Source organism: Artibeus jamaicensis, unplaced genomic scaffold (assembly GCF_021234435.1).
Source record: "Artibeus jamaicensis isolate MK-2021 breed Jamaican fruit bat unplaced genomic scaffold, CSHL_Jam_final scaffold_1019, whole genome shotgun sequence".
Lineage (NCBI taxonomy): Eukaryota > Metazoa > Chordata > Mammalia > Chiroptera > Phyllostomidae > Artibeus > Artibeus jamaicensis.
Genome location: NW_026522025.1, coordinates 23,856,033 through 23,878,571, shown reverse-complemented (window position 1 = coordinate 23,878,571; position 22,539 = coordinate 23,856,033). Strand labels below are relative to the sequence as shown.

The 22,539-nt window shown below is 38.1% G+C and overlaps 1 protein-coding gene across 1 annotated transcript in view; it reads left to right on the top strand.

Moving 5' to 3' along the window:
- Positions 1-5,866: 5,866 nt before the first annotated feature.
- PIGK (phosphatidylinositol glycan anchor biosynthesis class K) overlaps positions 5,867-22,539 on the top strand; it is a 105,442-nt gene continuing 88,769 nt past the window's right edge. Inside the window, exons 1-3 of the mRNA XM_053655467.1 lie at positions 5,867-5,989; positions 9,174-9,227; positions 10,626-10,717. Of these exons, the coding sequence (XP_053511442.1) occupies positions 5,897-5,989; positions 9,174-9,227; positions 10,626-10,717 (239 nt within the window). The 5' untranslated portion in view covers positions 5,867-5,896. The remainder of the gene's footprint in view (positions 5,990-9,173; positions 9,228-10,625; positions 10,718-22,539) is intronic.

Here is a 22,539-nt window from a genome sequence, read left to right as displayed (position 1 = left end):
CCGGAAAGAGGGACTCCAGATGAGGACCGAGGAGAGCTATAGCTTTCACTTTATACCATACAGGACTATTTCACTCTTTGCATGACACTGTATTATTTTATGCTTTAAAAAAAATGAATTGGAGTTATCTGGGTGTTGATAGAGTTCCATATTTATTTTCCTCATAATACATTTTGGCATTAAGCCAAAGAAATGTTCTGTTTTTGGTTTTAAATATCCTGGTATTTTAGTTGGTGGCCTTCTAATTTTTGTCTATATTTTACAATGTTGAAAAATTATTCTATATACAATTTTCTACACTGTCTATTCACTTAGTATTATCCAGTTTTCCTTTTAATGATTGTTTTTACTTAAAGTGATACATAAAGTCATTAAAACAGAAAGTTGAAATAATAATAAAGAGCGAAGAATAAAAGTCCTCTAAGACCCCAGTCTTCATTCTCAAATTTCAGGGATAACCACTGGTACGAGTTTAAGTGCCTGTAGTGATTTTCTGTTGCTGATATAATGAAGCACCACAAACTCAGTGGCTTTAAACAAAACACCTTTATTACCTTACAGTCCCGGAGGTCAGAAGTACAAAATGCATTGGTAGAGCTGAGTTTTTCTGGAGGTTCTGGGGGAGATGCCACCTCCTTGCCTCTGCCAGCTTCTAGAAGCTACTCACTTCCTTGGATGGTGGCCCTTCGTCACTCTGACCACTGCTTCTGCCATCGCGTCTCCTTGTCTTCACCGGCCTCCTTGTTCTCCTCTTATAAAGACCCCTGTGATTACACTGGACCTACCTGAACAATTCAATATAATTTCTCAACTCAAGATCTTTAATCTCATTTGCAAAGTCCCTTTTGTCATGTTAGGTAACATATTTACATGTCCTAGGGACTAAGACATTTACATAATTCGGGAGCCATTTTTCTGCCTACCACAACACCTTTCTAGCAATTTTCTATGAAACGTACCACTCCATCATCTTCCCAAGAGAGGTCTTTCAGGATGTCCCGCCCTTTACAAAACATGAGATAATTACGACATTTAGTAAATGTCCTTGGGACTTCAGAGAATCTCATAAAATGCGTGATGAGTAAAAGCAATATATACTGATGAATAAAAATCAATTCAATAAAATCAATTGTACTTGTAGGAAATTCTCAGCTCATGGAGCACTGAACTCTATCAATTAGCTTTATGCCAATGGAAGCAGTGGCTTCTTGACTGATGAAGGAGGGCTACACCGCTAATGAGATACTAAAGTTTTCATCACTAAGGCATGCAACATGACTTTCTGTCTGGGTCATTGTGGCATCTTAGGGACAACACAGGATTACAAAAAATCAGATTTTGTAGGGCAGCTGCTCTACTCCAGCACTGTAGCAATGTTATTATGAGCTAGCTCTGAAGCTAATGAGGAGGTCCTGAGATGGAAACTGATTACAGCACAACACTGAACTATTACTAAGTGGCTTACTGGAAGGAGGGAAGAAAAATATTAGAGGCCAAACTGACATGGAGTTTAAGGAGGTTCAATATTAAAATCAGTACTAGGAAATGATACAAATACACTGGAAAGGAAGCCCCTTTGCTTTATTTTAATTTTTTCTATTTGTATTTTATTATACATCTAATTTCCTTTTACTGAATTTTATCTTGCTCCAAGAAACATTTTGAGTGTTAAATATGAAATGTTTCCATGAAAACTCATGGTGCTGATTCTTGTAGCAAACAGACTTGCCTGCAGCGATGACCCTATAGCATTAAGTGCATTGTAAAATCTCTCTTTGGCGCCATGTTCTGATCCTGATTAAACTTATCTTTTCCACTCATTTTATTTTGTGTCAAGATTTCCTTAGTACTCACTAACATATTTATAATAAATTTATGGAAGTTTGTTTTCGAAATTACTTTGGGTAAATATTGAAACCTGACTTCACTTGTATTTGAATCTTAAACCTGGTCTACTTCCCGTGATTCTTAGATTTTAAAAAATGGCATTAACATACCTACATTCAGTTGTACAAGTCAGCTATCCAAAAGTCATCCTTGAAATTGTCCCCTCTTCTGCTTCCCAAATATAACCCATCACTATGTTCTGTAGGTTGTCATCTTAAAGTCCTTTTTGGCTCTCTCCATTTTTCATCATTTCACTCTTACCAGACTGGTCCAGGCCACCACTGTCTGGACTGCAGCGACGACCTCCCAGATGCTCTGCAGCCATTCTCCTCATCCCCGCCAGCGTGATCTTTACCGTTCTGAGGCGTTCCATGACTTGAACCCGGACACTTGGAAGGAGGTGGCACCTGCTTGGCGATGCAGTTTCTTCTTGCATCACTGTCTCTTCTGTTCTTTGAACTGAAAGCACAAAGTCATTCATAAGTGGTTTTCTGATAAGCCAGCCTCCCTTCTGTCATAGGTACTTGGCAAGAGCTGTTTCCTCTGCCTTAAAAGCTCTTCCCTCCCTGCCATCTTTATTTCAGCTCCATCTGGTTTTTCAGGGAAACCTACTCTGGTTTTTCTTACAAGGGTATGTCCCCAACTAGGAACTTTCCTGTTAGACTTTTAATTTTGCTTGAATGCTTCTATTATTAATGTCTGCCTCTCTTAGACACTAAGCTCCTTGTGGGCAGGGACTTGCTCAGTGTTTGCTCTTTTTTTCTATTGCCTGTGACTATGACAATATAAGGTACATAATTAATGCTGAATAAATATCTACTGAGTTAGTAAATAACACAGTAGTGTCCGTGGTGCAGAAAGGAGGAGAGAGATAAAAAGAATGAAAAAGAACATATAGCAGGGGCACAGGTAAAAGCAAAGAGCAAAACTCAACGGTGATCTAACACTAGAGTCAATACAATCACTCTGAGTAGTTACCTGAACAATAGTAAAAACAGCATGGATAGACTTCATGGTGTATTTACAGTGAGGGTCAGGTATAAAAACTTGTAATACAGAAGCCGTGATTGTGTAGGGATGTGTAATTTTGACCTGATGATCAAATGCTTATTTTCTCTTTTAGTTGCTAAGTCAATTATTCATTTAATGAATTATTAAATTGAATTATAGTTTGAATGCTGACTCTGGTTAACAATTCTTTTTTAAAAATTGAAATAAAATTGATATTAACATTGTGTTAGTTTTAGGTGTACAAGGTAATAATTTGATATATGTATATATTGCAAAATGATTATAACAATAAGTTTAGTTAATAGCCATTACCACAGTTACAATTTTTTTCTTGTGATGAGGATCTATTTAAGATCTATTCTCTTAGCAACTTTCAAATACAGAAGGTCCTTGAATAAAGTTGCTTCCTTCAACATCAGTTCATTGTAACATTGATTAGGGGAAAAATATCAGTTCCTGGCTGGGGCTGCTGTCTGTGTGAAGTCTGCACGTTCTCCTAATGTCTGCCTGGGTTCTCTGGGAACTCTGGTTTCCTCCCACATTCTGAAGATGTGCATGGGGGGTATGTCATCCGTATTGTCCCCGGCTGAGTTGTGGGTGAGAGTGCACCCAGCAATGGAAGGGCATCCCGGCCATGGTGGGTTCCTGCCGTGCACTGAGTCACCCAGATGGTGTCCAGCCACCTGCAAACTGAACTGGAATAAACAGATGGGAAAGTAATGATCCTACTTGTTTTTAGTAGCCTTCCTTAAATGAATGTACATTTCACAATGTATCAATGTTTAATATTTGAAGTGTTTTGGGTCTTCCAAAGAAGTTTGGTGATGTTATTTGTCACCAGAAATATGCCATAGGAACTTAGCTCTTGTTTATATTGATTAGCCTATGGTATAGATTTTCAACTGGTGTGCTGTAAGAATTTCTAAAACGTAATACCAGACTATTTAGTCAAAGGCACTGACCTCTTTTCCCTTTGTAAAATTAAAAGAATGACAATAGCCAACACACCGATAGCTTTCCAGTGTGAATGCTCTGTCTTGAATGATAAATACATCAGCCATATAATAGAGATGCATCTTATTGGTCACGTCGCATCATAAGGTTGGGTCTGATTGGTTAATTTTTGGTAGCAGAAATCCTTATATACCTTTAGGAATCTGATTTTTTTAGAAAGTAACTTTGGAGCAAAAAGGGTAGATAGTTATGATTATCCTTTTTTGTAAATCAATCAGAATTATACCTAGTTTTGTCAAATTGGCAAAAATATACTTTTTGGTGTGCTGAAGATTTTTAGTAATTAGTTTATATGTGGTATGAGATGAAAAAGGTTGAGAATCATTGGCTTATGATATTGTTAGTCTTGTTTTTACATCATTTTGCTTAATGTCAGTGTCCAAGAACCTATTGATGACATTGAGGACTTACTGTGTAATTGTCTCCTCTTATCTGACCCCCAGAAACCACAGACAGTACTAAACCCTAAATACACTTCTTTTCCTATGCATTCATAACTTTGATAAAGGTTAGTTTGTAAATTAGGCACAGTTAGAGATGAACAACAGTAACTAATAAAATAGAATAATTATAACAGTATATTGTAGTAAAAGTTATGTGAATGTGTCCCTTCTCTCTCTCAAAGCACCCTATTGTGCTGTACTCATCCTTCTTGTGATGATGTGAGATGATACAGTGCCCTTGGGATGAGATACAATGAGATGAGTGAAGCAGACACGGTGATGTAGCATTAATCTACTCTATGGGTTACTTGAACACAAGCACCGCGATGCTGCCAACAGTGGATTTGATCATAAAGGCAACTACCAAGCAACTAACAGGTGGGGGGCAGTTACACTGTGGTTACCCCAGACAAACGATGATTCATGTTCTTTGTGGGATGAAGTGGGACACCATGACATTTCGTCCTTCAGAATGGTATGCAATTTAAAATTTATGAGTTGCTTATTTCTGGAATTTGTCATTTTACTATTTTTGGATTGTGACTGACCATGGGTAACTGAAGCTGGGAAAAGCAAAACCATGAATAAAGGGGACCTACTGCATACAATATTGTTAACTACGGACACTATGCCGTACACTACACTTCCAGGATTTATTTATCTTATAAGTGGAGGTTTATGGTTTGTAACTTCTGAGTGCCTTCACTCCTCTCCACACCTCCTCACCCTGCCATTGCCTTCATCGCTGTTCCAAAGTAGAAAGGGCAAAACTGCCACTCTCCAGAGCATTTTCTCAATCTGTCGAGATTTTGCTTCTTGGCAATTGTCATCAGTTTGGCTCAAATAAAATAAAAAATTTTTACAGGTTTGGATCAGGTTTGTTTTTTCTTGCCTCAACATAACATACACACATGTTTATGCCATGCTAATTGAAACAGAATTTAAAATTGAATGCATATAATAAACATAATTGAACAAACATACATGGTCTTATTAGATCCTCAGGCTGTCTTTGAGAAGAGTTTTAGCACCACAATTACGGAAGAAAACATATAACTAATTTCTACATGTTCATACTTTCAGTAATAGACCCCAAACCTGTTGCAGCACCCACCTATCTTTCCAATTGCAACTGACGCAGTCAACCATCTTTTTGTGCCCAGAGACTTGCTCTTCCCGCATTCCTGCTTCATATATTCAAAGAATCAGCGGCCCTACTCAAAAAAGGAATTAGCTTCGTAAGTTTATGGGGGTCACAGGTTTTTCTTACTCACCTTTCAAAAATTTTTTCAACGTAACTATTTTATAATGCAAAAACTGAAAACGCAGTAAAGATGAAGGACCAATGCCCTCAATCTTCACCAGCTACCTGAGAAATTCCAACTCCCCCATCCGCTTACTTTGTAATCGCTGGCAACTGTCGGGCCTCTAGGAGGTTGGGCTGATGTCGCAAAGCCAAAAACAACTCCGTAAAACCCTTCGAGCTGCTTTACGGCACTTGCTCCGCCCCCTTCAGGTGCGGGAGGCTCAAGCCTGCCAATATGGGTGCCACCTGCATTTTCTTCAGGGGTGTGACTGCCCTGGCAGGGTTGTTGCTCCTGTCCTTCGGCAGCTGGGCCACTAAGCAGACCGAGGTAGGAGTTAGGCCCTCGTTGCTCCCCGGCCCTTCCTCGTGGCTGTGAGCGCGCAGAGATGTCCGGTACACCTCCGGCGGGGAAGCTTCCCGGAGTCGTTAGCCTTTTCCGAGGCCCACTGGACTGTGGGGAGGGTGTCACAGGGGACGGGGTAGGACTCTGTCGGTCTGTCTCAGCCTTTTCAAACGGTGGATGAAAAGAATCAAATTGTGGGGACGGGGAGGTCCTGAGTCTCTGCGCCGACGAGTGCTTGCCCCCTAGCAGGTGAAACGTGAGCACACGGGCTTCCTTTCTGCTGTTAAACCACAGCTCTCCGCTTTGGTTGGAGTCAGGAGGGCGCGGCTCCTGTCGCGTTCACCCCTTTCGTAAAACCTTGTGCCCTGTGCTTTGATAAGACCTCAGTCTTGTTCTACAGTCTGCATCTCGAGGATCATTTTCAGGCCTGCATTTCAAGCTGGTTAAGGGGTCTGTGTGGTCCAGACATTTGAAAATCTGTGTCCGAAGTTTTATCTTCTGCCTATCCCATTTCCTATGGGGTTGCTCCTAGGCTAGAAACCTGCGGTTTAAAAAATAAGCAACTCTCTTTGCCCCACTTTTTAATCAAAACTAAATTCGGTGTTCTGAACTTTTAAAATTGCTTTTACCTACTTAATCCCACTGGCTTAATGGAGGTCTGGCCATTTTTTGCCTATCCTACTGCAATTACTTTATGCTGTTTCCCCCAGGCTTCCAAACTCCTTCACTTAGATGCTAGGTTAGTATTCATAAAATGTGAACATGATCACGTTATTCTTCTGATTGAATCTTTTCAGTTCTTTCCCATTGCATACAGAATAAAGGTAATGCAAGAATCTGCTTTTCCAGTCTTCATATTGGATGGAGCCCATCCTGCCCATAGATCAGTGAACTCCAAACTTTAAATGCAATCTCCACCAGTTTAAAGGATGCTGAGCATACCCACTCTATATTCGTGAATTACTGCTAATTTATATATTCAGTATCAAAGCATATTTGTGAGATAATATAAACATGAATGGAAGTTTATTTTCCTCTTTTAGTCCGGTGGATTATTTTGTATACTTCATTTTGGATACCATTATCTGCCCCTGTCCTCCCTTTTTTGATTGTTACCGTGTTTTTTCACATTACCATGTTTTACATCTGTTTCTTCTGCCCATTTACTAAGATGTAGTAAAAGTATAACCTCTGTAGAACCTTTCCCTATCCCTTTTCCTTTGATTTTACTGTTGTAATTTGTACATAAGTTAGTAGTATAGCACTCATTGATTATAACCCATTTGTGGTTTTTATTACCTATTCCATTATTTTTCACTTGGAGTGCAATAGCTCCCTAATTAGCCCATGTCAAGTCATTCTTCTTCCTTCCAGTCTGATCTCCAAGCTGAAGCTATAGTAACTTAAAAATGGGAATCTGATCAGGTCACTTATGTATATCTTACTATTGCTTTAAGAGTAAAGAACTCAGTCTCTACTCTGACCCATAAACAAGGCCCTGCATACTTTGGCCCTTGCCTACACCTCCAGTTGTTTCTCTCTGAGACTTTTACTTGTGCTAATCTTTGAGTTTCTCAAAACCTTTAAGCCCCATCTGCCATTAGGGCCCATGTTTCCTCTGTCTGGAACTATCTTTCCCCTTCTCTTCATTTTTTGGATCCTAACCCAATTGTCATTTCTTTAGGAAAACCTTCCCTAACACTCCACCTGCCCCCTGCCGGCTTCAGGTCTCTTTGGGGGCAAGTACTAGGATTGTTTTGGCCCGTCATTCTATTCTGGGCACTCAGGACAGTGACTGGCACATATGGCCCAATGAAGTGATGAATGAATGAATGTTACATTGTAGTGTAATGTATTTGCATCCTTGTGTTCTCTATTGCACTCTAGGATTGAGAGAAAGCAGCAAGCTTTTCAATGACTTTTGTTATCACTGTATGATACATGGTATCTGGCACATACGAAGTACCAGATACCAACTATCTGTAGAATGAATAACTTTACAGTGCCTGTATTGTCTAATCAATCACAAAAGAGTTTTGCCATCTCACATTTTTCAATCAAGTTCTAATGATGTAAGAATTTAGGAGCTAGAAAGTATATTCAGCTCTCATTTTCCACATGAGAAAAGTCAAGTTTGAAGAGCTAAATGACTAACCAAAGTCTCACAGCCATGCGAGGGATATGACCTGGGCTAAAACCCAGATCTTCACATTTCTAAACCAGTACTTTACCCACTATTTTATATTGTTTTTTTAAAGCATCTAGGTTGTTGAAAAAGGTTTTAAAAAAGTGTGTATATGTCTAGATGTATACACACATTCGAGTGAATTTTTAATTTCATTCTCCCTGAAATTTTATTGCCAGCTGAAAAGAAAAGAGCTAACATTTGTTACTCAATGACTAGGTTCCAGTCACCATTTCCACATTCTGTGAGTCAGATAACATTACTGTTTTATAGATGGGGAGGTGGAGGCAGAGAGAAGTGAAGCAGCTTTCCCGAGTTTCTACAGGTAGTCAGTAATCGGACCCAGATTTGAATGCAGGCGGTTTGACTGGTCTAGTAAATTAATACTGCTTAGGAGCAGATCTGAGGTCATTATGGTTTATATTCATTATTATTGTTGTACATAATAAAAAATCATGTTAATTAGGTATCTGAATGCTGAGGTTTTTAATGTTCCATGCCAGCAAATATAATTCATACTCACTTTAGCATATTAGTGGAATGGTACATGGCTGTATGCTAGATAATGTACTCAATCAAATATATTGGTGAGTTTAAATAAAGAAATTGGAAGCACCCCACAAAGTAAGAATAAATATTGAATGAAATTTCAGCTGGGGTGGTATTGTTATGTATATAATCAAAGTAATATATCAGTTACAATTTGAAGACTGAATGGAAAATTAGAAGCATGTAAGAAAGAGATGACTGGGACAAATTGTTTAAAAACAAACAGACCCTGCCCCAGGAAATCCCCCCTAACAAAACATAAAGCTCTTTCTTGGTCCTTCATGAGGTCCAAAACTAGAATCTTTATAACCCGGCATAATGACGACTTACTGTTATTACAACTATAAAAACTCCATTAATCTCACCTGTTCTTTATCAGTCTTTATTCTGGGAAATGTGGCTTTCTTCTAATCTTTGGTGTTATTTGACTGATAGGATCAAGCAGAACAGTTCTTTAGAAGTGGCCACACAAACAACTGGGCTGTTTTGGTAAGTATGTTCTATAAAGGTGTACCATGCTGTTCACCTTAGACAGGTGTCTGAGAAATTTTTGTGTGGGTCAATTGTTTTGAAAATAAAAATTATATTCTTTATTTTGATTTGCTATACGTTAAATTGACCATATCAACTAGTAATATTCCTTGCCTTCATATATCTGTCAAGTGGTAATGTGTTAATAACTGTAACAATAAAGTAGGGGTACTATTTTTAAAGGAAGAATTATGTAAAATGAAGTTATTTTAATGATAGAAACTAGTAGTTGTATTTCTTATTTATCATATTAGTTTATAGATACTCTCTACTTAGGCTATTTTATTTTTATTAAAGATTTTTTTCTCTTTACAAAACTATATGATCATTGTAGAAAATTCAAATTATACAGAAAAGTTTAGAAGACAAGATTAATTTTACTTTATGTGAATTTCACCTCAACTGAAAAAGGACAGGAAAAATATCTTCAAGTCCCACATGCTAGAATCAACATTTTGGTGAATACTGTTCTCTCTTCACATATAAGCATAAAGATAGATGATTTTATATAACTGGGAATCATACTATTATACCTTCACACAGTGGGAGCGTGAAGGAGGTAGGAACAGGAAGTCAGGTTCCCGACCCCAATCTCTGTTGCCCCTTGTGGAAGGGATTCTCAAGAGGGCTGACTTTTGAGGCATGATATTAGATTTTTCTGGTACCTTTGATATAATTTTTAGGAATGTTTCTTTGTTTATTTTTTGAAATGCCATTTTGGGTCACTTTAGAGCTTGAATTTACTATATCAATAGAAAAAATAATTGCAAAACATTCTACTAGTGAGGTTTTTCTAAGTATAAAAGTAGTGTAATTTTTTTCTGGTTTTCTGTTCAGTTCAACAGCTTTATAATGCATTCTCTTAAGTACATAAAAACTATTTTGTATGTTGTTGTTTTAGTCTGTATTTTACATTTTTTACAACTAAAATTAGGAAGAATTCCAGAGTAAAAGGAATATTATATAACCCAAGGCGGCCAATTTTTTCCTATCCTCTGAAGAGATTTTATGTACACTGTCTTTGATTTTAAAGGATTTAATCTTTTAGAAACAGGAACATTATAGAGTCACATAAATTGAGGGTAACTGAGTTGGTTTTCTCTTTGATTGAATTTCCCAAAGATTTGTTTTCTCTTAAGCTGAGTGGTCTTTTTATTTAATACTAGTTATGAAAGACCTCTTTCTAGAGAGCTTGTATTTTTTGGCAATTCTTTATGTCCTTACTGTTTCTAAGCCCAAATTATGATGTACTCTTTCTTTAGGCATATCTGTGTCCTATCTAAAGAGAAATAGTTGTGTAACTTCATGGCTTTTTTTTTTATTCATAAAAATAATACATTTGCTTTAATACTTTAGGTGTGTACATCCAGATTCTGGTTTAATTATCGACATGTTGCAAATACTCTTTCTGTTTATAGAAGTGTGAAGCGGCTAGGTATTCCTGACAGGTAAGAATTCTTAATAAAGCTTAACTCTGAACCTTAGTGAAAATCACCCTTAAATGATTATTATTATATTTGCATTTTTGTGTTACTTCTGAAAAAGATAAGGAAACTCGAAATTTTTTTATTGTGGTTAGAATGTGCCATCGTATACAAGGTAACTTGCTAGAGAAAGGCAAATTATATAACATCAATCAGTACTAAGGTAAAACAATTTGATAAAGTATGAATGTTTAGTATCATTTCTTTAATCATTAAGTGCCTTACTATGTGTTTTTAATTGCAGACAACAGAGTACAATTCTGACTAATTCAAGTGGAAAAGGAATTTACTGAAAGCATATTGATTAGTACACCAAACTGATGGGAAGGTGTAGCTTTAAGTAGTCACAACAAGGAAGTCTAGGTTGCGGAGAAGACATACCTAAAAATCCTGACCTAAAACCAGCCCAGTGACAGTAATGCAGTGTGAATTGTTGAAATCTGCACTCAGCTACTGCTTTGCTCCTGCCATTGACTTTGGAAACTTAATGTTGGTACTGTTGCCTACTATCAAAATCCAACCTTTCCTGTCCCTGCTTCTTACAGTCTGTAGCTCTTAATTTAAAGCCCTTGGAGGGATGTCATTGGCAGAGCACAGCGTAAGTGCTCATGTTGGGGGCTGGGGTGGGGGCGGTTGGAGGGAGTAATGGGAAGAACAACTGTGTGGCATTGCCAGCTTCTTTGTAGGGAAGTGGCTCTGCCTTCTGTGAGGACTCATGAAGTAGGATATTTCCAAATTCCATGTGGGACTTCAGGTACTAAGCAAGACCTCCACACCTCCACCCTCAGATACATGTCCTCTGCATTTGGTTTTCAGATATGATAGATCTGTTTTTGCTACCACCAAAGCAGTTATAGAAGGAAGGGAAGTCAGTTCAGTTAACTTTGATTTATTTAGTCCTATGTTCCTCTTTACCTGTGAGGCAGTGTGAAAAGAACTCAGCAGTCAGACAAATCTGAACTTGAAGTCTGGGTTTAGTGGTGATTTTGGTTAAGTCATTTGGCCATGCTAAGCCTGTTTCCTCAGCTGTTATGTGGTGATAATAGTACCTTTTTGCAGAATTCAGGTACTTGCAATGAAAGCAAATAGAACAATGTGGAAAGTGCAGCAGGAGCAGAACAGCAGCGAATGACTCAGGAAACAAAATGCTCTTCCATGTAAATATATCATTTTAGCCTGAAAAGCTGACAGGAACTATAATGTAATTCCTGTATTTTAAGTAGAAAATAAGGTAGCTCTATAATACTACCATTTTTAAAGAAGTACACTAAATTTAGTCTGAAAAAGGATGATTTGTTATATCAAGTATACAGGTGTTATTCTTGTAATTAGCCAGTTATGATTTGCTAGTTGGTTCTCTTTAAGTAGGTCATATGGTTAATCCTTTGGTTTTTAATTCTTGATGCTTCTATACGATATGCGCTCCTCCAGGGTGCTCCTGTGTATGATTTGGCAATAGTTTTCATTGTGGTAACTGAATCTTTGTTTGCTCTGTAAGTCATTAGGAAATATTTAAGTGGTGGAAGTAAGTTTTAGATGAACTTTTTAGGAGTAGAATATAACTATAGGATGTATTTTATATATTATAATTAGTAGGTTTGTCCCTAGGTTTCTGAAAAATATTGTTTAAAAGTTTATTGTTTCAAATGATTGCCTGTCTGTATCTCTGTTTATAAAATCTTTGTTGGGAAATGAGTTGGGCATTTAAACAGTTTGATATTTAACAAACAGAAATCAAAGAAAAAAGTCGATTTGGCTTTTCACGTATTATGGTGAATACTCCTCTCACTGGTGACTTGTCCCACTTTACTTCTACCCAGAATTAAGTATAAAAATATAAGTAAATTTCTATTCAGAAAATAAGAAATTATTATGAAATAACAGCTTGGAAACTTAAAATCATTAAGAATAGTGAATTTCAAAATAGGGTTTGAATTTATGTTATGCATTATGGAATCTTTTCAAGGTAAAACAGCATTATTATAACTACTGTCATTGCAGTATGTATCCTGAGAAAAATGATGGTCAATTATTTAATGACAATTATGAGTCAAACTCTATTGGTTTGCTTTTTTAAAGGAGCATTTTACCTTTGTTTTGAAATGCGAAATATTTGCATTTAGCTTTCTCATACCTTTCAGTGAGGATTTAGTTCATGTCAGAAGTCACTTACTAAAATGCATGTCACGTGTGATTTATGTTGTGAAAGCTCACATCATGAATAGATCCTGTTCCATAGATCCTGTTCCATAGATCCAGTTCCATAGATCCTGTTTGAAATGTCACATTAGTCATGTGGCTACTTTTGTTCTGATTTCTCTCTGACCTTCTGTCTGCCTTTCACGTTCTCTAACCGCACTGAGCTGTTCTCTCTGCCCGGAATGGTTGTTTATACTTCTAGCTCAGTACTGCTCAAACCTGGCTGTGACTGTGAATCACGCGTGGTGCACATTGGAAATGCTGATTTCTCAGCTTCGCCTCTGAAGATTCCAGAGGTGGAAGGTTTATTAAATATGCAGTGAGATCCGGACATCAGCTCTAAAGGTGGTTCTGATACACTGTCAAGTTTAGGAAGCACAGCTTTTAACTTTTACCTGACTTCCAAATTCATTTTAATAGTTGAAAAAGCATTGCCTGACCCCCCTTTTTGCCTCTGTGGTAATCTGTGTATACTTTGATTATAACATGATTATACTAATTTAGTCTTTTTCCCTTATTAGATTATAAACTCTTTGAAGGGAATGAGGATTATATTTTATTCCACTTTTGTACTTGCAGCATCAAGCACAGTGCCTGCCACATAGTAGGTGCTCAGTAGGTATTGGGTAAATAAACACATGACTGGGAAATACTTCACCAGTTAGGCAAAGCAGACACAACACAAGTTTGTACTTGTAAAATTTGTACTTTAAAAGTAAAAACATTTCTGTTGCAGAAATTATGTTAGTCTGATTTTTAGCAAGTGTTAATCTGATATAAAAGACATTTTAATAAATAGGTTTGCATAATTTTATAGTACTACTTCAGAATATTGACTCAGGGAGAAGGGATTTTATTGGCTATGTGGAAAATAAAAAGATAGGCTTATAAGATCTTTATGGCTGCCTTCCAGCCTGACCGTTATTTTTCTACTGAAAAGCTCCGTGGATGACAGGTGTCTTGCACTTCGTGCTCATGCTTTCTGTCACCTTACTCAGCCTCAGAGATGTTGTTCTTATTTGCGTGGTTTTAGCTTCCTGAAACAGTTCACTATTTTTAGGAATTTTTTTGCCCTCAAATAATTGTTTTGAACTAAACCTCTGTTGCACTGCCTCCAATATGTTTGATATGCTTAAAATGAGGAAGAGAAAAGGCATTATTAAGTAGGGATTAGTTTTAAAGTCAATATGTGAAGCAAAAATGGAGCCAAAATTATTCTATACAGTTTCTTAAATAGCACATAAAGTACAGTATAGTATTGTCTTTCATCCAATCTAACACAGCCAGTTTTTCCTCCAGTGCTAGAGCAGGTTACTGTTTTCTTTGGTTGAGTGCTTGATGAGGTGGTGTACTTACAGCTAGGGTATGAAAAGTATACATATGTTTAATACTAGACTTGTGATGCTCAAGCTGTGAGAGGCAGTAGAAATTGATTGAGGGAATGTGGAATCATCGTTGCTGGCTGATGTTTACTTTGGGGAATATACTTGGAGTATTATGGTAGGTGAAATCTGTCTCTCCTTTTTTAAAAAAGAAAAGTATGATTTACCTCTACTACAGGTTGGGTGGACGTAAGTTTTTATAATGATCCCTGTCTGATAAACTATTTCTGTAATTAAATTCAGTAACTTTTTGGACTATTTTTCCCTTATTTGACATTTTAACCATTATGTGAGATTAATATTCCTAATTTAAACCTTTCTTTCTTCATCTCCCTTTATTCATAAACTGTAGTATATGCAAAATAAAGCTGAAATCCCTTATGGTGTAGTATGCAAGGCATTTGCACTCTGGTTCCAAATGCTATATTCTGATCATTGAATTTCTGATGATTTATTTCAACCACTTTCTTCCTATAAGTCCATGTATTAGCTGGCCTCTGTCATTGTTTTACACTGGTCCCTCCACCAAATTCAACCCATGCATTTTCTAAAGCTTTCGTGGTTCTTCCTGCATAAATAATATTTTATTTATACTTGCACCATGGAATCTTTTTGTATGTATTGGTCTTATTTCTTCAGGCTGGTTCTAATTCATTCCATACAATGTATTTTTTTTGTATATTGTACATAATTAGATGGGAAAGTACGCCAAAGACCCCTGGCTAAGCGGAACCTGGTTGCTCTAGACTATACAGGAAATGTTTATAAATACTGCAAATTTATATTCTCTTTAAATCTTAGTTCTCAAACTGTACTGAGCTAAATGTGCTGTATAGTTGATTTTGTAAACTACTTCCCAATTCCTCCTTTAGGGATCCATGGGTGGGATGATCTCATCAGGGAACTTTACATTCATTTCTGCGGTCAAGTACAAATTGATAAGAGTCTTGCCTAAGGCAAGTTAACTTCAGCCTTACTTATTCTCCACCCTTCTACTGTTTAAGTTCCCTTGGGATACACTTTTTAGTTTTGGTCTGCTGTGTGTTTTAACTTTTTCTTAAGTAATAACCATTGGAATTATAAATGTAAATTCTGGTAATTTTTTTTGTAAATTAAAAAAGGAAAAATTATCAATTGCCTGTTGTTATTTTTAAAATTATGTCAGAAATATAGCTTTTGACTATTGCTTTTTATGCTGATGTGGATTAGATGATATACATAAGAGGGTATTTTTTGAAGTAGAGCATTAGTAATATCTTTCAGAAGTTTTTTTGTACTTATTAGAATAATACGGAGAAGGGCATGGCTATTGTGGTTCCTTGAAAATACTTGTGGGTTTTCTCTAATGAGGTCAGCCAACAAGGAACCCTGTTTCCGGCCTCCCCTCTGCCTGCTCTGTACCAAACATTCATTGTCCATCATAATTCAGGCACTGTGGTAGGGGTTTTATAATGAATTATTTCATTTATTTTTTGAGGCCTAAGTGAGGTTATATTTTTTTCCCATTTTACGTATTAAAAATGGTTACTTAGTATGGTTAAATGAATTAAGATCCATAAAGCTAGCATTAAGTAAAAGAAACAGAACTTGAATTGAGGTCTTTCGACTTTATGACTGGAGCATTTCTATTATATCATAACTATTTCCTCCCTGAGAAATTATAGAAGTTAATATTTATGTGGTGTTTATAAGTAGAAAAAATTTAAAAAATATTACCTCATTTTAGTCTTATGTCATTCCTGCAGAGGTTGGTATAACTATGCACACCAATTATTGAATACCCTATTGAATTAAAAAATATATCTATATGATGAATATAGTACTGAAGTGTTGTAAAAATAATATTAATTTAATAAATATAAGGAATGCCTCTGCTGTTTCCATTTTCTTATTTTTTCCGTAGTTTTTATTATTGTCTAAGTCTGTATTATTTCACATTTCATATATTTCATGCTTCTTAACTTCATCATGTTTGTAACTGTAATACATGCTTCTGTATTTCAGCAGCTTTGTGGCTGTTTATGGCCTCTCTCTAATCCTTTCCCCTCCAATTCATCCTACACACAGCTGTTAGAATTATCTTTCTCAGACACTGCTTTTGTCTTTTTACTCCCATGATCAAGAACCTGCAGTGACTCTGTTGCTTCTCTGTAAAAGCCAAATTTTTCAACCAGCTTTCAGTCTTTAACTGCTGCTTTGTTAATTCCAGTATCCTCTGTTCATTTTTTTGTGATGACATCTGCTACATGATGTTTAGTCACTCTGGTTGCCATTTGCTTTTTTTTTTTTTTTATTATTTATCCCACCTAGAACGCTTGGAATGTCCACTGTGCTCTCCTTTTCTACCTGTATGTCTTTCTTTCCTTTGTGTCACTGTGTAGATCTTTGTAGAGAACTCTATAGCGAGCTAGTTGAGTGATTTTTTTTAAGGTTTTATTTATTTATTTTTAGAAAGAGGGGAAGGAAAGGAGAAAGAGGGAGAGAAACATCAGTGTCAGATTGTGTCCCACATGCTCCCCACTGGGGTCCTGGCCTGCAACCCAGGCATGTGCCCTGACTGGGCAACCTTTGGTTTGTAGCCCATGCTCAATCCACTGAGCTACACCAGCCAGGGCTAATTAAGTGATTTTTAAAAATCATTACAGTTTATAGGGACTTCCAGCCAAGATGGAGGCCTAGGTAGACAGATTGTGCCTCCTTGCACAACCAAAATAAGGACAACAGTTTAGAAACAAAATAACAACCAGAACTGACAGAAAATTGAACTGTGTGGAAGTCTGACAACCAAGGAGTTAAAATAGACACATTCACCCACACAGGTAGGAGAGGTGGATCCAGATGGCTGGGTGGAGAGGGGTCATAGCAAAAAAAGCAGTGGTACTGGGTGTGCAAGGCAGCAGCTGACAAACCCTGGGTGCAGAAGGCAGGTGCACCCTGGGCACGGAGGTGGTGGCTGGCAGACCCTGGGTGCAGGGTGGCAATGGGCAGACCCAGCAAGGCAGCGAGTGTGAAGTGGGCACAGTGTACATAAGGCAGCTGGCTGACCAGGTGGTCCCACATTTGCACGCAGATAAACCAGGTGAAACTGGGGAGTGAGACAGACCACACAACCCAGGGCTCCAGTGCGGGGAAATAAAGCCCCCAAACACCTGTGGGGGTTGAGGTGCAGGGAGAGATTCCCAGCCTCACAGGAGAGTTTGTTGGAGAGACCCACAGGGTCCTAGAACATACGAAAGCCCACCCGCATGGGAATTAGCACCAGAAAGGCCCAGTTTGCTTGGGGGAAGCAGCGGAAGAGACTGAGATCCGACAGAGAGAGGAGTGAGTGCCATTGTTCCCTCTTAGACCCCGCCCCCACATACAGTGTCACAACCCAGCTACTGGATTGCCCCACCCTGGTGAACACCTAAGGCTCTGCCCCTCACTACGTAACAGGTACAACAAGATTAAAAATGGCCCTATAAAAAAAAGGGAAAAAAAAATTTTTTTAACCACCCCAAAAAAAAAAAAAGAAAAGAGAGGGGGGAGGGGGGGGAGAAAAAAAAAAAAAAGGGGGGGGTGGGAGGGGGGGGGAGGGGGGGGGGAAAAAGGGGGGGGGGAGGTGGAGGGGAATATAGTATAGGGGGGGTTGGAAGGGGGGGGGGGGGGGGGGGGTAAACAGAAGAACAGATCAAAGCTCCACAGTAAATACAACTAAATGACGAAGAGATAGCCATCCTGTCAGATGTACAGTTCAAAGCAGTGGTGATCAGGATGCTCACAGAATTGGTTGAATTTGGTCACAAATTAGATGAAGAAATGAAGGCTATGCTGAGTGAAGAAAGAAAATGCACAGGGAACCAATAGTGATGGGAAGAAAACTGGGACTCATATCAATGGAGTGGACCAGAAGGAGGAAGAAAATGACCAAACAGAAAAGAATGAAGAAACAAGATTTCAAAAAAAATGAGGGGAGGCTAAGGAACCTCCAGGACATCTTTAAATGTTCCAACATCCAAATTATAGGGATACCAGAAGGGGAAGAGGAAGAGCAACAAGTAGGAAAGTTATTTGAACAAATAATAAAGGAGAACTTCCCCATTTGGGCAAAGGAAATAGACTTCCAGGAAATCCAGGAAGCTCAGAGAGTCCCAAAGAAGTTGGACCCAAGAAGGAACACACCAAGGCACATCATCATGACATTAGCCAAGATTAAAATGAAGGAGAGAATCCTAGAAGCAGCAAGAGATAAGGGGATAGTCACCTACAAAGGAGTTCCCATCAGTCTGTCAGCTGATTTCTCAAAAGAGACCTTGCAGGCAAGAAGGGGCTGGAAAGAAATATTCCAAGTCATGAAATCCAAAGACCTACATCCAAGATTGCTCTATCCAGCAAAGCTTTCATTTAGAATGGAAGGGCAGATAAAGTGCTTCTCAGATAAGATCAAGTTCAAGGAGTTCATCATCACCAAGCCCTTATTATATGAAATGTTAAAGGGACTTATCTAAGAAAAAGAAGATAAAAAAGACGAACAGTGAAAGGACAGCAAACTCACAGTTATTAGCAACCACACTTAAAACAAAAACAGAAACAAACTAAGCAAACAACTAGGACAGGAACAGAACCACAGAGATGGAGATCACATGGAGGGTTAGCAACAAGGGAGTGGGAGGGGGAGAGAGGGGGAAAAGGTACAGAGAATAAGTAGCATAGACGGTAGGTAGAAAATATGGGGAAAGTAAGAATAGTATGAGAAAGGTAGAAGGTAAAGAACTCATGACCCATGGACATGAACTAAAGGGGGGAATGTGGGTGGGAGGGGGTGTGCAGGGTTGAGGGGAATGGAGGAGGGGAAATGGGACAACTGTAATAGCATCATCAATAAAAATATATTAAAAATGAAATTTAAAATAAAAATTAAAAAAATCATTACAGCTTATAAAATTTTCTAAATTTGTATTTTAAATGTTATATTTTTATTGTGATTTTGCCTTCTTTTTTATGAACAGAAGGCCTGAAACTATAGTAAATGTGCTTTGTAAATAATTTGCAATATATTTTTGTAGTTACTGTCAAGATAACATTATCTCATGCCTTTGAATGTTTTGGTTTTTGTTTCCTGTCACTTCTCAACAGCTTTTTTGTCATACACTCCACAAAAATACAAGTAATAATGTTTGAATATGGATACTTAGAATAGTTACAAGGTTGAAATGTGCTCTAGGGAGAATAATGACAAAGGTAAAAGGAGCATTTCTGCCAGGGCCATCATGCTCTTTAGATGATAAGTAGAACCCATTAGCAGGACTAAGAAGGTGGTGAAGGGCTTTATGGTGCAATGGGGAAATATCTTTATTGATTTGCAGGCAGACAAGGTTTTGGGATGTTGAATACATGAGATGCTTTTTCCTTCATCAGTATTAATTATAGTGTCTACATTATTGACACTTTCCTCAGATCTGATAACCTAATTTTCTTGACTTTATTGTTTTTTAGAATCATCTTTACTGTCCTTGGGTTTTGTTCTTTCATATCGGCTTGTCAAGTACTTAAAACCATGCTCCTTTCTCCTTTGTCATTATTCTTGTCTTTAGAGCACATTTCACTTCTGATTTGCATCGCTGGGACTTTTAGATGAACTTAGAATGGGCTTCTTTATGGTGTTAAATCTTTCAGTTTATGAATAATATGTACCTTCATTTAATTATATTTTCCACATCTTGCAACCAAGTTTTATACTTTTTAATTTTTCTCCATAAACATTTTTGGTAGAATTTTTAGTTTTCATTAATAATTATAAATAGTACCTTTTAAAAATATATGGCATATTTTTCTTTTGTCGTGTGTGAAGTTAGTTTTGTATATTGTTTTAGCACCTGGCTGAACTCTTACTAGTTTTGATAATTTGACTATAAAATTTTTTTTGCCCATCATATATCTGACAAGGGGCTAATATTCAAAATATATAAAGAACTCACACACCATAGTAGTAAAAAGGCAATCCAATTTAAAAATGGGCAGAGGATCAGAAAGGACATTCTTCAAAGAAGACATACAGAAGGCGGACAGGTCCATAAATAGGTGCTCACCACTGCTAATCATCAGAGAAACACAAATTAGAACCACAAGGAGATATCACTGCCTGTTAGAATAGCTGTCATCACAAAGATGTGATAGCAAGTGTTAGGGAGGTTGTGGACAAAAGGAAAACCCTAGTGCACTGCTGGTGGGAATGTAAATTGGTGCGGCCACTGTGGAGAATGGTACGGAGGCTCCTCAACTGCAGTGATCCAGCGGTTTTATTTGGGTACTTATTTGAAAAAACTGAAAACACTACCTCAAAAAGATATGTGTACCCTCATGTTTATTGCATATTATTCACAGTCACCAAGACATGGAACAACCTAAGTGTCAACATGGTTGAATGGGTAAAGAAAATGTGGGATATATAAACAGTGGAAAATTATTCAGCCATAAAAAATAAGGAATCCTACCATTTGCAACAACATGGGTAGACATTGATGGCATTATACTAAGTCAAATTAGAGAGAGACATTCTTTTTTTAATATATTTTATTAATTATGCCGTTACAGTTGTTCTATTCCCCCCTTCATTCCCCTCCACCCTGCACACCCCTCCCCCACCATTCCCCCCCTTTAGTTTATGACCACATGTCTCAAGTTCTTTAGATTCTATATTTCCCATACTATTCTTGCCCTCCCTCCTATCTATTTTCTACCTACCATGTATGCTACTTATTTTCTGTACCTTCTCTCCCCTTCTCCTCCTCCCACTCCCCTGTTGCTAACCCTCCATGTGATCTTCATTTCTAAGGTTCTGCTCCTGATTTAGCTGCCCTCTTAGTTTTCTTTTGTTTTAGGTGTGGTTGTTAATAACTGTGAGTTTGCTGTCCTTTCACTGTTCATCTTTTTTATCTTCTTTTTCTTAGGTAGGTCCCTTTAACATTTCATATAATAAGGGCTTGGAGATGATGAACTCCTTGAATTTGATCTTACCTGAGAAGCACTTTATCTGCCCTTCCATTCTAAATAAAAGCTTTGCTGGATAGATCAATCTTGAATGTAGGTCTTTGGATTTTATGACTTGGAATACTTCTTTCCAGCCCCTTCTTGCCTGCAAGGTTTCTTTTGAGAAATCAGCTGACAGTCTGATGGGAACTCCTTTGTAGGTGACTATTCCCTTATCTCTTGCTGCTTCTAGGATTCTCTCCTTCATTTTAATCTTGGCTAATGTCATGATGATGTGCCTTGGTGTGTTCCTTCTTGGGTCCAACTTGTTTGGGACTCTCTGAGCTTCCTGGACTTCCTGGAAGTCTATTTCCTTTGCCCAAATGGGGAAGTTCTCCTTTATTATTTGTTCAAATAAGTTTTCCACTCATGACTGTTCCTCTTCCCCTTCTGGTACCCCTATAATTCGGATGTTGGAACATATAAAGATGTCTTGAAGGTTCCTAAGCCTCTCCTCATTTTTTTGAATTTTTGTTTCTTCATCCTTTTCTGTTTGGTCATTTTCTTCCTCCTTCTGGTCCACTCCTTTGATTTGAGTCCCAGTTTCCTTTCCATTACTGTTGGTTTCCTGTGTATTTCCCTTCATTTCAATTAGTTTAGCTTCTATATGTTCCTCTAATTTGTGACTAAAATCAACCAGTTCTGTGAGCATCCTGATCACCAGTGTTTTGAACTGTGCATCTGAAAGTTTTGCTATTTCTTCATCGCTTAGATTTATGGGCTCTGGGGCTCTGAGTTGTTCTTGAGCCATGTTTTAATCTGTTTGTGCCTGTTACCTATGAGGAGCGGAGCCTTAGTTGTTCACCAGGGCGGGGCCACCAGGTCGCTGGTTTGTGATGCTGCATGTGGGGGCGGGGTCAGAGAGGGACAATGGTGGTTATCTCCACCGCTTTGTGCTGCTGGGGCCTGCGAAGTCCGAGGTCCGTCTCACCACTGCTAGCTCCTTTACCGGTTTATCTGAGCATGAATGTGTGACCACGGTCTGCCCTCAGTGGGTCCAACGCCTTGTGCCCTCAGTGGGTCTGCCCGCTTCTCCACACCTGGGATCCGCCCATGGCTGTTGGCACACGTGATCCAGTGGATCTTTCCTGCCCAACCCCGCTCTGCTGCTGGCTCTGCCCCTCTTACCGGTTTGGCTGAAGTGTTCGTTGTTGTCAGACTTCTGTGTAGTTCAATTTTCTGTGCTTTGGCTGCATT